This window comes from Castor canadensis, chromosome 11 (assembly GCF_047511655.1).
Source record: "Castor canadensis chromosome 11, mCasCan1.hap1v2, whole genome shotgun sequence".
In the NCBI taxonomy this organism is placed as follows: domain Eukaryota; kingdom Metazoa; phylum Chordata; class Mammalia; order Rodentia; family Castoridae; genus Castor; species Castor canadensis.
This window is the reverse complement of record NC_133396.1, coordinates 130,085,236-130,101,161: the sequence shown is the minus strand read 5'-3', so window position 1 is coordinate 130,101,161 and position 15,926 is coordinate 130,085,236. Positions and strand designations below refer to the sequence as shown.

Below are 15,926 nucleotides of genomic sequence, written 5' to 3'. Positions count from 1 at the left end.
TATAACTGCTGTGAGGAGCTGGCTCTGAGCCCACAGTAGGAAGAGTCATGGAATGAGCATCCCTTGAACACGCCTAATATAGCCATTCCCAGGGCCTGTGCTCTGCTCTGCCCTGTCACCCCTGAGAACAGCCCTAGACATGGACTCTAGGCAGTGAGACTGATTTAGGAACAGACCTGGAACAGCCAGGTCATGGGGTCCTTGACTCAAGAATTCAGGCTTCCCAGATGGGCATGGTGGTAGATACCTGTAATCCCAGCTACTCAGGAGGTGGACACAGTAGGATCACAGGTTTAATACCAGCCCAGGCAAAGGCAGTGAGACACTATCTCAAAAACAAAATACAAAATAAAATGACTGGAAGTATGGCTCAATGGTAGAACACTTTCCCAGCGTGTGTGAAGCCCTGGGTTCAATCCCAGCATCTCTTAAAAAAAAAAAAAAAGTATACAGGCTTTCCCCTATGCTATCCTTTCCACAGAGGTAAACTAATTTCATGGTCACTATCATAAGGATATGGCAGAGAACCTGGGCTTCTAGAGCCTTCCAGGGAACCCAGGATCAGCATCAGGACCCAAGGAACACAGGACAGAGGTAAGGCACAGCCACTCACAGCTAAAGATTTGTATATATTATCAAAATCTTATGGAAAAACAGATACACAGCTCTTTATACAACAGCAGGTGGGTGTGAAGAAAATGTCTGCTTTGGCATCAAACCTTCAGGTCCAGCTGCTGCCTCTCCTCCCATCTGAAGCCCACTCTCCACCAGGCCAGGTGCCTACCCTGGGGGTATCCCCAGCCTCTCCTGTTCTCCCATTGGACCCCCAGGCCTTTTATCCCCCTGCCATTGCTCCACAATGGCACTGGCCCAGCAACTTTGCCCCAAGGGCTCCTCAAAGGCCTGAATCCTGGCCCTGGAGGGCAGGGGGGCTGGGGTGGGCATGTGATCCCTGGGGGATAGCTTTGCTGGGTCATAGGCCTTCTGCAACCTGCCAGTCACATAGGCCCCAGGCAGTGCCGTCTTCTCTGTGATGTGCTGGAAGGACTCTTCTTGTCCTGACCTTCAGCTCCAAGTGTCAAAGCAATTTTTGGAGAGCCTCAGAGACAAGAAAAAGGAAGTGAGCAGAGATGAGGCGTCCTCCCCCGAGCGTGGCAGGCCTTGAGCTTTCCCATGGCAGAGCAGGCACAGCCACAGCAGGTCAGCCAGGGTAGGGTGGGCGGGGTCTGTGCAGCCCTGGGACATGAGCCTGGGCAGTCATGGCACTGGCACCAGGACCTGGCAGCCTGGTCCTACTGAAGCAGCTTGGGCACCTCCACCTGTAGGGCAAAGCAGAGACAGATTAGCACAGGGAGCTGGGCACAGGACCTTTATCCAGCTCTCCTCTCTCCCTTCTGGAAGGACACCACTCCAGACCCCTCAATATGCGTCCAGGGGATGGATGCATGAGGTGTTGACACCGAGGGTATCTCCTGGTAAAGAACTGAGCTGTGACTGGGTAAAGCCAAGATCACTTTTGTTTGGAGAATGGAGAAAGAAGACTTGTAAGCAGGGCCCGCAGCTGCACTTGCACATAGAGGCCGTCTCTCCATTCCAAAGGGAAGCAGGTTTGACTTCAGGCAGAGGAGGTGGAAGTATGGAGTGAGAGTCAAAAGCAAGGGTGGGGCCTCACATCTAAGGGGGAGCAGGTGTGGCCTGTCGGAGGCAGGAGGATGGCCAAGATGACTTGAAGGGCCCTGGGCACCTGAAATCTGCCATGAGCTCCTTTGCACATGTTCCCTTTGCAGCCCTGGCACTGGGACCCGTCCCCTGTGCCCACAACCACTTACCTTCTTCAGCTGCTTGAGGTTGCTGGAACGGATGGCAGCCAGGAGCTGGTCACGCGAGTTCTTCTCCTGGGCAGGGAGGACTTTGTCTCCCATCTTCCTCTGGGTGGCTGGTGACAGTGAGTTCTTCAGGTTCTCCATGATAAGGGGTGGAGCCAAGGGAGGGGGAGGAGGGGGCGGAGCGGCTGGAGCACCCCCTTTCTTGGGCGAGTTCTTTGGAGTGGGCTTTGGAGATGGCTGGGGTGAAGACTTGGGGGAGCCCTTAGCCAGGGCCCCTACCTTGGGCACCTGCAGCCGATCCTTCTTCTCTCCGCTGGCTTCCTGGGCCTGCCTTTGCTCCTGCAGCCGTTTCTGTCGCTGCTTGTCCATGTTGCGGCTGAGTAGGTTGGTGACGGTCATGCGGGGCCCGGCCAGCTCAAAATGGTAGCCCAGCTTGAGCAGGGTGGTGTTCTCCTTGAGCAGCTTGGCGATCTCCATCTCTGTCTTGCCCCCGCAGATGTGTCGCTGGTTGTGGAAGCGCAGCTCGGTCAGTGTGTTGTTCTGGAGGAGGGCCCGGAAGATGGCCAGGATGCCCTTGCCAGTGATGTGGTTGGAGTCCAGGTTGAGGCTGGTGATGGTCTTGTTGGCCTTGAGCAGGAGGGCGATGGCGAAGGCCACATGGTCATCAGCTCTTGTGTTGGCCAAGGCAAACACCTTGACCACGGTGTTGAACTCCAGGGCCTCGGTGAAGCGGACCAGGATCTCATTGGTGATACAATCTGAATTGTTGACGTTCACCTCAGTCATCTCTGGGTCGTTGTTCTTCACTCTCTCCAGAGGCTCGTCAAATATGCTGGGAGCTGCCTCCTCCTCCACCTTGGGGGGCCCTTCAGAGGGCTTGTTGGAGCTGCCAGAGGCCTGCTTCTCGGAAGCTTTGGTCTTGCTCTCTTCCTTGGTGTCTTTTTCAGGCTGGATTTTGTCCTTCTTGACTTTTTCGTCTTCCTTTTTTGTGTCTCTGTCCCCACTTCCTCTTTGTACACCCTCGCCTTCCTTTTTCTTGTCTGTGTTCCCACCGGCCCTTTTCATCTTCTCATCCGTTCTTTTGGTATCTGTGTTCCTACGCCCCCCCATTACTGTCTCCTCCTCCTTCTTGCCCACCTCCTTTACTTCCTCTCTCTTCTTGTCCTTGTCCCTGCTCAAGGCGGTGCTCCTGTCACTCCCCTTTTTCACCTCTTCCTTCCTTGGGGCTGCTGTCCTCTCCTCTCCTCTCCCATCCTTTCCGGCCTCCTTCTTGTCCACTGCAGCCCGGACCCGGCCTTTGTCAATGCCCCTAATGACCTTTTCCTCCTTGGGCTTCTCCCCACCCTTGCCATCAGCTTCCTCTTGATCTCTGGAGAAGCTTTTCTTTAAGCCACCCCTCTTTGGCTCCTTTCCCAGGTCTGAGTCCTGTCTGGGGCCCAGGGCCTTTCTGCTGGCATCTCTGCCCCTTTCCTCTCCGTTCTTGGCATCTGTCTTGCTCCCCACTTGCTTGCTTTCCTAAGAAGTCAGAAAAGAAAAAATAAACATGCTGAGCTGGCTACAAAGGGAGAGGAATGGGTATGGAGACAAGTTGGGGAGGGCGTATAACTGCTCTTGAGCTTCCAAAGTCTTGTTGGTCTGAGGAGAGCGACAGACAGGTTGAGGACAGCAGAAGGGGCTCTTGGGTTCGGGCTGCAGAGAATGGGCTGACATCGGGCTCCCAGCCTGAGGGTCACGCGATGCCAGAATGAACACCTATGGAGCACAGGTCCTCCTCAGAGCGTTCTGAGCCAGGGCTGCCCTTTCCTGCCATGGTGGTTTAGGGCTGTGTTCCACAGTGCCCTGACACAGCATATTGGAACCTGAGGCAAAGGGAAAATCACTAACGCTAATCCTGCCTTTACCTACCATGTTGAGCATTTGTTTATCATGGATATGTTGCATTAATTTTGACTTTTAAAAAGAAATGTCAAAATGTCAGTTACCTGGCCCACTGAGGTGTTGGTACCTCCTGTGTTCCTGTGAGCGCCTCCCATCCCTCACCCTTCTCCCAGCTCTGCTGCCAAGAAGGGCCAGAGGCTCTCAGGTGCTAGAATTTCATAAGCCAATCCTTTTTAAAAAATCTTTTTCAGTGCTAAGATCAAGCCTAGAGCCTTGCACATGCTACGCAAATGCTCTAGCCCAAGTCGATACATTTGCAAAGGCAAAAGGAAAAAAAAGAGGGAATGATGAAGATAGGGTTGCTAACATTTTGCTTCATCAATTAAAGGTATTTATAAATGCTTTCTCATTGAAATAAGAAAGAACCAATTACAAAAGAAATAGGCACACAGAATATGTGATGTATCTTTATATCAAATATGTGTTATTTATTTATTTATTTTATTTACTTACTTGGTGGTACTGGGGTTTGAACTTAGGACCTCATGGTTGCTAGTGCCACTCCGCAAGCCCAAATATGTGATTTTAAAATGTTCATAGTGTTGTCTTATTTTTTAGTAAAAATTTCACTTGGGACAAGCCCCTCTCTGGGAATTCCTGGAACCCACTGGGTCAGCTGACCTTGACCTTGGAAGCACTGTTAGAATCTAGGATTCTGTGGCTCCCGTTTGGTCACAGACATGAGGGTCTTGCTTGGAGAGGCCCTAGGATGGAGTCAGCTGAGTACGAATAGAGACCTGAGTGTTACACACAGCACAGGACACCCAGCCCCTCTACCAGGCCTGCTTCTTCCTTCACAAAATTCCATCTCAATCTCCACCAGGGAAGCAAAGGAAGCATCAGATTGTCTGAGAGAAGACATAAGGTTAACATTCAACTGGGATAGAGAGCCAGAGCGATTAGGACTCTAGGGAACACTGGAGGCCCTTCCCTAAAGTTTTTTGTTGTTTTGTTTTTTAAACAGGAAGAGACCATGCCTGAATGTTGAAGGGTTTCTGTCTTTCAGGAGGGCCCCATGAGACTGGGCACAGTGGCTCACACCTGTAATCCTAGTTACTTGGAAGACAGAGACCAGGAGGCTTGTGGTTGAGGCCAGACTGAGCAAAAATTTCATGAGAGCCCCATCTTGACCAGTAATATCTGGGTGCGGTGGTCCATGTGCCTGTCATCCTAGCTAAGCAGAAAGCGTAACTAGGAGGGTGATGGAATGTGAGACCCTGTATTAAAAATAACCAATGCAAAGCAGGTTGGGGCAAGGCTCAAGTGGTAGAGCTCCTGCCTAACAGGCAGGAAGCCCCGAATTCAAACCCCAGGACCCTCCCCTCCAACACACACAAAAAAAAGTGCCCCATGGGGTATGGGTAGAGGGGAAGGAAGAAAGGAACTCTCTGGCTCATGCCAGTCTTCCAGAGAGAATGGAGAGTAAGGTTGCTCCCATGGAAACAGTTTGTACCTGCTCCACAAACACATGCCACTGGGGACCAGCCTGGGTTTATTTAGCAGAAGTCCTTGGCTTCCCTGCTACAATTACAATAGGCAGCCAAGGGCCCAGGGCCTGGGAGTCAGGGACTTGGAATGTGCCCCTTCCTCCCTCCTGTCCCATAGGGCCCAGCTGCCCCAGGGTGTCACTAGAACTGAGGTGATAGAACAGGGGTAGAGAGCCCTCCTCACACTCTGGCTCCAAGGACACTGGGTTTGGCCCTTTAGGTCACCCTGGGGCAGCAGTGGTGGTAACTTTGCAATAGGTAAAGAAGTATGCAAATAGAATGTAAATGAGGAAACCCAATGGCTTTCCTTTTAGGGCACTTTTATAATGACCTGCTCAGAGTGGCCTTCTGCAGATTCCCCCCACTGTGGGATCCCAGAGGTAGGAGCTAGGTGGAAAACAGCTTCTTCAGCCCAAGCTCTGGAGGTCTGGCCCCCAGCAATGCCTCCTGCCCAGGTATCCCTTCTCCATCCCTTCCCCAAATGTGCCCACCACAAGATTCTTCAGTGTCCATGCTTCTCAGCTCACAGGCCTAATTTAGGGGGAAGCTGGAACCCAGACAGATGACAACCAACTGCATCCAGCAGGCCCAGGAAAAACTAGACTTGTGACCTGATTGTCTCACCAGGAGCCACTAAAGTCTCTGCAACCACCTGACCATTGCTGTTGGAGGCCAAGTCTCCCCACCCTATCTCCCAGCATGTCTCATGTGCCTGAGTGTCCCTGCCGACCAGCCTCCTCTCCAGGCTGAGCCCCTGCAGACCCAAGGCTCCCATTCAGAACCTTCTCTCCCCTCTTCCCTTCCTTGACCAGGACTATTTTCCACATTTTAACCCTCTCTCGGCCCTGACCCCACATCATGATGGTCAGGATTACTGACCATTCCCTCTTGGCACTTCCCTTATGCTAGGGTTCTAGCTGGCCAGGATCTACCAAGTGTCTCTTGCTGAGGAAGTGTGCCAACCCTTTAAAAAGAACCTAATGGAAAACAGGCTGGGGTGGGGGTAGGGGAAAGGGCCGATTAATCATCAGTTTCCTCCAAATAGCCAGGAATGAGTGGGGCTGGGGCTTGTTGCAGCTCGCAGCGGAGAGCTCAGACCTTGCCTTAAAAGGAGAAGGAGCCCAGAGTCCTCCCAGGGCTGAGATTTCAGCAGAGCGAGCTCCTAGAACATAGCAGAGCTGCCTTCTTTGTGCTTATCTGAGAGGGAGTCCAGGCCAACTGCCTTTGTTTCTAGAACTAGCGGAGCATCCTGGTGACCTCCGGAGGTTATTTTTGTCTGTGTTCCTGTCTGTAGACCTTACTTGATCTTTTGTCCCTTATAGCAGAGGAGTTTAGGTGAGATATAGCAAAGAATTTCCATAGAGCAAGGGTCCATTGGTCTCCAAATGAGAGACCTAAGTACCAATAGCATTCCCCCTTGGGAAAACTGTAAGGGATAGGAAGGACAATAGGCTCCCTACTCTGCCTTTGGCAGATGCTCTCCCAGGCCTCAGCTAAAGTCCCAAGGATACTGACAGCCCCAATGTATCCAATTCATAGAAGGTGGCTTTTTCTTCTTCTTCTTCTTTTTTTTTTTTTTTTGAGTTGTGGTGGCTTTGAACTCAGAGCATTTTTGTCTTGGCCCTGTCCTTCTTTCTCTTCCTCCTTGATCAAGGTAATCTTCACCAGGAAAGCTAGGGAAATGAGTGACACCTCTTAGTTCTGCTCCTAGCATGCAAACCCCCTAGCCACCTGCCCTTCCTGGTCCTGCACTATGTTTCAGAACCCCAGATTTTTGTCCCCTGCTGTTCCCATGAAGATGTCCTGGCCCATGAAGCCATTTTGGCAGCAGTGGAGTCCTGGCCCCTCTCCCTCTAGCCACCTGGTGACCTCCTGGTACCAGGCACCACAGCTGCTAGTGTCATCTGTCTTAACAAGGAGTGTAGGATGGAGCTGGCCACAGGTCCCCTGGGAGAACAGCTCCCTTTAAAGGCTGGTGTGAAGGGCAGGGCTGGCAGCAGGGCTAGGGCAAGTGGCCCCCAGAAGAGTACAGATTCCCTTCAGCACTGCCAGGAAAACTAGGATAGTTCTAGAAACTTTCTGCCCATGAAGGCATGGGTACCCACAGGCTCTGCAGGCAGTTGTCTTATGTGGCAGTCAAGGGGACAAGCTGACCAGGTGTCTGTAGCAGACAGTGCTGATGGAGTGGACACCCCCTGCAGAAGAGTTAGTACCTCAGTGTACTGTATTCCTTCAGGCTGGCCACAGAGCCACTTCAGCCTTCTGGGGAAGGCCGGGTGCAGCCCCTTTCTCAGTCATTCCCAGATGCAAGTTCCTGTCTGGCAGTGGCTCAAGAACAAGACTACAGCACCTTCTAGTAGCCTGCTTTTTGGGGTTACCCTAGCCCCAACCCTTCCCAGATCATCCCATGCTGGCTTCCCCTACTTCAAAGCCCTTCAGTTAACATCTCTGAAAAACTACTTTTGGAAAGTTTAAGATCTTGTATACAAAGACCCACACATACACTCAGCGTCTGTCCACAACTGGAGTACACTGAATCCTCTAAGACTAGGGACTGAAGCCAGGCATGGTTGTATATGCCTGTAAATCCTGGCACTTGGGAGACCAAGGCATTTGAGTTTGACCTGGACTACACAGTGAGACTCTATCTCAAAAACAAAAACAAAACAAAAATAAGGATTCAAATAGAATTTCTAATTTGGGGCTGGGGGTTCTGTCTTATGATGTGGGCTGCAGAACCACCTTCTCCCAAAGCTTCCTGTGAGTGCTGCACGCCTTGAGCTCCCAGCCCCTGGCCAAAGCAGGAAGGAGTGCAAGATGCCCAGCAAGGGACTTGCATGGCATAGATGCTTACGTGCATGCTTGTTGGTGCACAGGCTCAGAGAGACTCCCTCCTCACACACACCCCGACATGTGGTCACTGTACAGCCCATCCACACCAGAGATAGGCAGATGTCTCAGTCAGCCCTGCTGTGGATACCGAGAGCTAGTCCATACTCAATACACCTGACAGTGTTGGAGGTTTGGCCCCTCCCTTTCCCCCAAAGGCATGGAGCCATCTGGGCCCAGGTCCCACATGCTCAGAGCTTCAGAGAGGTCAGGTAGGCACCTCAGGGGAGAATGCATACCTGGTAAGCTCAGAGCTGAGTAGCCAAGGCACCTGTGGTCACAGAGCTAAGAAAAGCTGCATCCCTACAGGCGTAACAGGGGTTCCCTGCTGCACCATCTCCACCCTGCTTGACCTCTCTTTGGCTTTCCAGTGCACTCCAGTGGTCAGCCACTGTGAGTGAGTCAACTCCTGGGGGGTGGTGAGCAGGCTCCAGCCCCCTGGAAGAAATGTCCACAGATGGTTGGCCTCAGGTCTGGGAATGACAAAACCATACTGTCCCTTCTACTCAGTGAAGAAGCCTAAGAAACCCTAACACCAAAGGAACTCACTTCCTAACTTTGAGCCCCTGTTTCTAAGGAGCTTCTTCTAAGGTTCCCATCCCCTGCTGCTAGTGCTACAGGGAGCCTCCCATAGCTTCCTACCACCTCACCTCTCCACCAGCATGACCTTGGCAGTGTTTCCTGACCTGTGTTCCCATGCTGCACATATGGTTATCAACTCCCAGTGTGCTCAGCATAGCTCTAAGTGTTATGTTTATAGTCATCTTGTTTTATTTATTTTTTTTTCTTTTGGCAGTACTGGAAGGTAAACTCAGAACCTTGTACTTGCTAGGCAGGTGCTCTACCACTTGAGCCATGCCACTAGCCTGAGTGTTATCTCTGTCTAAGAAGAAACTGAAGCCCAAGATCCCACAGCTGTTACATGAGGAAGCAAGGATTCAAGTCCAGGTTCTCAGGCTCTAGAGTCTGAAGGTTTAACCTCCACACAGTCTCCCTCAGTGTTCAAAAGGATTGGTTCCAGGGCCGTTCCCCCGCACCAGTTACCCAAGTCACATATCCTTCTGTATCTTTAAGTCAACTCTGGATTATCTATAATACCTAATACAATGTAAAGCCTATGTAACCAGTTACACTGTATTTTAAACTTTATATTATTTTTGTATTGCTTTTTTTCTTCTCTTCCTGGTACTGGGGCTTGAACTCAGGCCCTTGAGCTATCACTTGAACCATACTTCCAGGCCTATTGTTTATATTTTGTTTTTGAGATAGGGTCTAACTTTGCCCAGGCTGACCTTGAACTCTAAATCCTCCTGCCTTCACCTCCTGAATTGCTAAGGTGTGCACCACCAGTCCCGGGGCTATTTTGTTGTTTTTGTTTTTTCAAATATGTTCTATTTTCATCTGGCTGCATCTGTAGCTCCGGAGCCCGTGGGTAAGGAAGCTGACTGTATTAAGGGTTTTGCACACTTAGCTGCCCTTTCACCCAAGTGCCTGGTCCAGAGATGGCTCTTCACCCCAGCCCTCCCACCCTGGAACAAGAATGTTAATAACAACGGCCACAACCATGAGTGTTTGCAAGGTGCAAGACACAGCGCCAAGTGCCCCAAGTCATCGGTATGATTTACTCCCTAGTGCTGCTGCCAGAAGCGAAGTGGGCCGAGTTTCTGAGGCACCACTCTCCTCAGCAGGAGGAAGCTAGGGGAGGAGCCTGCCCTGGTGGCTGAGGGAGCCAGGGCCCTTCATATGGTGACCCTCAGTCTCGAGATCTTCCTTTCCCACTGTTCCTACGATATTTGCATTGTAGTCTTAACAACCATCACGTTACTAGAGAACCTAAGAAATAAACTGCCTTAAATTCATCCCATTTGACAGTGTGCTTAGGGCCAGTTATGGCTTCTGGAGGTTGGTGTTACCTTATTTTTATTTAATTTGGGGGGTGGGTTCTGGGGTTTGAACTCTGGGCCTTGTACTTGCTAGTCAGGCATTCTACCACTGGAGCCATGCTACCAGCTCTATTTCATCTTCCTTCCTCCTTTCTCTCTCTCTCTCTCTCTCTCTTCTCTCTCTCTCTCCCCCTCCCTCCTTTCCCTCCCCTCCTCTCCTTCTCTCCCGTCCCCTTTTCTCCCTACTTCTTTCCTCCCCTCCCTTTCCTGTCCCATCCCTTCCCATCCCTCCCCTCCCCTCCCCTGCCCTTCCTTCTTCTTTCCCTTCACTTCCTTTCCTTCTTTCATCTCACTATGTAGCCCAGGCTGGAATTCAAGATCCTCTTGTTTCAGCATCCCAAGTCCTGGGAATACAGCTTGGCTTTTGTTTGTTTGCTTTGTTTTTTGTTTTTTTGGTGCTGGGGATCAAACCTAGTGCTTCACATGCTAAGCATTTGCTCTACCACTGAGCTATACCCCCAGTTCCTGGATGGTGCATTCTTAAACAAATTCCCTCAATAACAAGTGGGAGAGCTGGAGTTGGAGCTCACATTTCTTGGGTTCTAACACATGTACTCTGAAGTACCATGCTGTGCTCTGCACTGTTGCTGTGATACACCAGGAAATGAGGAGCCCCCTGTAAAGTACCTCACTGGTGCCAGCTGACCATTCGGTCTTACCCACATGCTTACTGAGTGACAACTCTGTGCCAGGCACTGGGCTTAGCTGGACACAGTGATGGACAGGGAACGAATCTGCAGAGAGCTATTGAACTGATTGTCACCCCCAGAGACTCTGGGAGAAGCACCTAACCTTCCGTTGGATTTCATGTCCAGGTGGGAGGAGGGCTTCTCTGGGAGAGGGGGGAGGCGGCTCAAGGTCAGAAGCCCATGTACTTCCAGTTTCCCACCATCAGGAGTCAGGGTCTATAGCCCTAGACCTCCACTGTAGGCCACCTTAGATTGTCACTTTCCTGTGTTAGTCTCCTCCCTGCTTGAAAATGAAATCTTAAATTAAAAGTGTCCTTAACTTTGGGGCCCAAAATGAAATAAATGGAGGTAGGGAAACCAGATTTGGAAGAGGAGACCCGAAGGATATGTGGATGGTGCTAACTATATAAGTTTGGAGCGCCCAGCTGGCCTGAGGAGGGAGCCTGGCGAACAGGAGAACGATCCATGCGTTTTCTAACTGAAGCCAATGCTGAGCCAGAGGAAGCACTTCCAGGGTGGTGCTATGTAAGAAGCCTGGAGCCCAGAAGCTCCTCCTGGAAGGGACAGAGAGAGGTCCCCATGGGCAGGGACTCCAGGCAGTTGGGCTGATTCCTGAAGGGGAAGAAGGATCTGGGCTTCTCCCTTGGGCCTCCCCTCCTACAATCCTTATTCCCAGGCCCCATCCTCCAACACTCCATTTTCACCCACCTTGACTCACCCCATCATCCACAATCAACATTAGCATGGAGCATAGTCGATATTGGGAGGTCACCCCGATACCCCAGCCTTTCCCCTGTGCCCCTCCCCCATTGCACCCTTTCCTCCCTCCTTTGTCTTGTTCAACCCTTTCACTGTCTCCCTGTCCTCCCCGACTAGGGGAGACTAGAGTACACTTTATTAGTTAATGGCTTTCCAGCACACAGCATAATACCTGGTGCATCGTAGGTGCTTGGTATGACTTGTTGAGTGAGTGATTCCACTCAATGAAACCAAATATTAGTTTGGAATGATGAAGGTCACGAGAGTTTATAGAATAAGAAACAGAGCCCAAATAAATGAATGACAAAAACTATGAGCTGTCTGTGGGCGCTCACGCCTGTGTCCAATGGCTGTACATTTAGAATCTGCACCTCTGCTTTCTCAGCCTGGGCCACATTTCTTAGCTGGTCTCCAGAGTCATACCCCTGGCCCCTCCCTCTGTTGACACTTAGGTTATAGAGACTTAGGGAGCAGGGCTGGTAGAGAAGCCTGATCCCTGGGCAGATGTGCCAAGGCCCCTGGCAGGCCAAGGGGCCAGAGAGAAGACGAGAGGCATTGGGTGTACGGACCAAAGCATGTGACTCCATGCAGAGTCCTCTGGAGAGACTCCCAGGGCTCTGACCCTCAGCAGAGCTCTACGCTCCTCACACCCCTCCAGAAGAGGTCAAGCCCAAGACCGGTTCCCATTCAAGCCCAGGTCATAGGTGCCCCTGTCCAGTTTGTGCCTTCTGTTGGTGGCTCTCCAGACTCCCTGTCCCCTTCTCTATTGGGGATGGGTTCAGCCCAGGCGGGCCCAATGCCAGCTGTGACTGTAGAGCACACGTCTGTGTATGTTAAACCTCCTCAAGTTCACACGGAAAGTACTTTTGGGTCTGCAGCTGCCTGCTAAGACTCTAACCTTGAGGATGTCCAGAGCAGGGGGAGGGAGATGGGAGCTGAGAGGCAGCTGGGCCAGGCAGGCCAGTCCCCAGAGCTTGCCACCACTGACGTTCCTGAAAGGAATGCAGTAAACAAGGAGAAACACTGCCCCATGAGGCCAGAGGTGGGAGGCTGGGGGGAGGAGGGACCAGTCATTTTATTCTCCATCTTTACCATTTTATCCTAAAGGACGGTGGCTGGCAAGAGGTCAAGTTTGTTTTACCAAAACAGAGACTTATCAGGTTCAGGATAAGAAGCTAATCCCCAGCACTGGCATCCATCAGCCATTTTGTTTAGTGGCTTTTCTCTGGGCCACTACTCTAAATGTGATCTTTAAGGACAAGGTCTATGTCTCCTTAACCTTTAATCCTTGGTTCTCATCCAGATCACTGCCAACCCTCTTCTTGCTGAGGAAGATATATGGGCAATAGTGACACTTAAGTTCTGCTAACTGGCGGATGCCACCTGAGAAATGGGGACATCTCAAAAATTTAAATCCACAAGTTTCCTTTCTTTTTTACAACAGAATAATATTCCATTTGAATGTGCATGTCACACTGTGTTGACTCATTCATCCACTAATGGGCACTCAGTTGTTTCTTGGCTATTAGAAATAATGCTGCTAGTATGGGTGCCCAAATACATGAGTTCCTGTTTTCAACTACTTTGGGCATATGCTCAGAAGTGAAACTGTTGGCTCGAGGCCCAGACTCTGACTTGTGCATACTACCCACTGGTAGTGCTTTGCCTGCTGTCCTGTCCAATGCTGTCAATCCCATCTCGCCTGTATCCTCAACCCTGGCCACAGTGCCAACCAAAGCCCCAGCCTTGTGTCTTATGACTTCATCGTAAACCTTCCTCTCCCAGGCTGGAGAAAGCAGCCCACCCACCAGATGGTCCACTCCCTGCAGACCTCACTGCCAACACCCTCCTGAATGGTCCCAGCATTCTAGCCTTTGCTCTTGTGACAGCTTGGCCAGGTTACTCAACCTCTACTATCTGTATAATGGGTCCTTCCCAGGACCAGTATGAGGGGCTCACAGCAAAGCATTGACAAGAGCATTGACAAGAGCACAGATGCACAGGCAGCTGGCAGGGAAAGTTAACTGTCATTACTGGTCATTTCCCTCGGTGGCTCTCTCCAGGCTCTCCACAGCATCCGTGTAAATCTTCCTCCCTGCCCTGGTATCTCTAGCCCCCCTCCACCTCCATTCTCAGCAGACAATCTCCTCTATTTACTTCCCAGCAAGAAAGAGAAAGCCACCAGTGGGAATTCATTCTCCAACTTCCCCCCTCACGCCTACAAACTCCCCTCCCTGCTCATCTTTCCGCCTTCCCTATAATGATCCCCCAAGTGTCCCCTTTCCCTGGGTTCTAGACCACCCCTCCTCTCTCCAGTGAGCACCATGCTCTCTCCCACAGCTCTAACCTCACCCAATTTCCTGGCTCCCTCTTCCCACCCTTTCAACACTCACATCACTCCTATGTAAATCCAATTTCTGCCTCTACCTCACAGTCCCTTCCAGGGAGAGCAGCCTCTATCTCTAATCTATACTTTCCAAAGAGTCCCATTCATCTCATTCATTCCTTCATTCCTCAAGCCAGCACGGTGTCACCTCACCCTCACCGATCCACAGAAATTACTTTCTGGCCTTCTGGTTGCTAAAATCAGATTTATATGTTTTATTCTTTCTTTTTCTCTCTTTTCTTTCTCTTCTCTCTCTTTCCCTCCCTCCCTCCCTCCCTTCCTCCCTTCCTTCCTCTTTCTTTCAGTGTGTTTCTGGGGATTGAATCTAGGGCCTCGAGCATGCTAGGCAAGCACTTTACCACTTGGACCACATCCCCCGCCCTTTTGCTTGTATTTTGCTTTTGAGACAGGGTCTCACAACCTTTGCCCAGGCTGGCCTCAATCTCATGAACCTCCTGCCTCTGCCTTTCAAGTAGCTGAGATTAAAAACATGCACTACCACACCTGGCTGTGAGTTTTATTCTTTATCTTGCTTAATTGTTTGGGGGAACATGAGACCCTGAGGATCAGACCCTCACTTCTGAAGTGCTTCTTCCCTCTCTTAGTTTCCAACACGCCACCCCCTTTCCTTCTTTCTGACAGCTTCTTTCCAGTGGTCCTCAAGGCACCTCTTCCTCTTCTGCTAGACACAGAAATGGGAGTGTTTTCAAGGTCCCTGGGTGACCTCATCCACCCTGATGTCATTTGCTCTGCATTCTGATGTCTCTAAGCTCTATCTCTGAGCTTACGCCAATAGAGGTTTAGATCCTAGTCTCCAACTGTCTAGTGAACATCTTGGTTTGTGTAGCCCACAGCTCCTCAAATTCCAACTCCCCATCTCTCCCCTCCTTTGCCTATCCCTGGCATCCCCCATCTTCATGACAGCTCCTGTAGACATCCAGTGCTCCAATCAGAAGCCCTGCTGGGAAGAGGAGAGGAAGAAGTGGGGAGGCCATGTGGTCCCTTCTGCAATCACTTAAGCTTTCTCCCCACCAGTGGCCCAAGGGATTTAGGGGAGACTGAGAATTCCACCTACTTCATACAAGAGCCTTTTATTCCTTTATCTCTCCCACATATGACAGGAGAGCCTTCACACTTCTCATGCCAGTCCCTTTCTATTCTCACTCATGTGACCTTGGTCCAGGCTGTGCAATTTCTCATAGGTTTTTGACAACCTAAAAACCACTAAAGTGGATTCCAAACCTAGGTATCTTAAGATTCTAGCATCATTTTATTCATATAGTTACAGGTGCATTTATTTAAATACAGGGCAACCTTCTAAAAAAGTGTTGAAAATAAGTGTAGATTACCCACTTAAAGTTTTTCTTTCTTTTGTTTTTTGGTGGGGCTGGGGTTTGAACTCACAGCTTGCATTTACAAATCAGGTGCTCACAAAGCAGGCACTTTGTTGCTTGAGCCACATCTCCAGTCCTTAAACTTTCTCTTTGTATTAATGCATTTCCTCTAGGAATAATGACATTTTGACTTATATTTATCTTATTAGCTTAACAATAAACCCAGAAACTGAGTGTAATTGTGCATGCCTATAATCCCAGCACTCAGGAAGCTGAGGCAGGAGGATCTTGAGCTCAATCAAGGCCAGCTTGGGCTACATAGTGACACTTGTCAAAAAAAAAAAAAAGTAAGCCTAGAATTAAAATGTTTCTTTTGGTCTAGATTACTTATTAGACTTACTCTTATTAATTTACTATTAACTAATATTAAATCCTGTGGATCTGGATAATGTGGCATATTATCTGAATTTTCATGATGAAGAAAGCTTTCTTGAGGAGTACTAATATGTGCAGACACTGGGCATCTATCAGAGTTATAATGGAATTCCATGTAGGTCTTTCTGGAAACTTTATGGCTAAACTACTTTTATGATTAGAAAAAACAACAAAAGTTTTTAAAAATTATCTTTGAATAATTCTGTTTTATAGCAAAAATAAAACAAAATAAATAAGCAA

At 50.0% G+C, this 15,926-nt stretch overlaps 1 protein-coding gene across 1 annotated transcript in view; it reads right to left on the bottom strand.

Moving 5' to 3' along the window:
- Positions 1 to 609: 609 nt before the first annotated feature.
- Lmod1 (leiomodin 1) overlaps positions 610 to 15,926 on the bottom strand; it is a 40,831-nt gene continuing 25,514 nt past the window's right edge. The window contains exons 2-3 of the mRNA XM_020161307.2: positions 1,830 to 3,341; positions 610 to 1,319 (exon numbers count right to left, since the gene is read on the bottom strand). Of these exons, the coding sequence (XP_020016896.1) occupies positions 1,293 to 1,319; positions 1,830 to 3,341 (1,539 nt within the window). The 3' untranslated portion in view covers positions 610 to 1,292. The remainder of the gene's footprint in view (positions 1,320 to 1,829; positions 3,342 to 15,926) is intronic.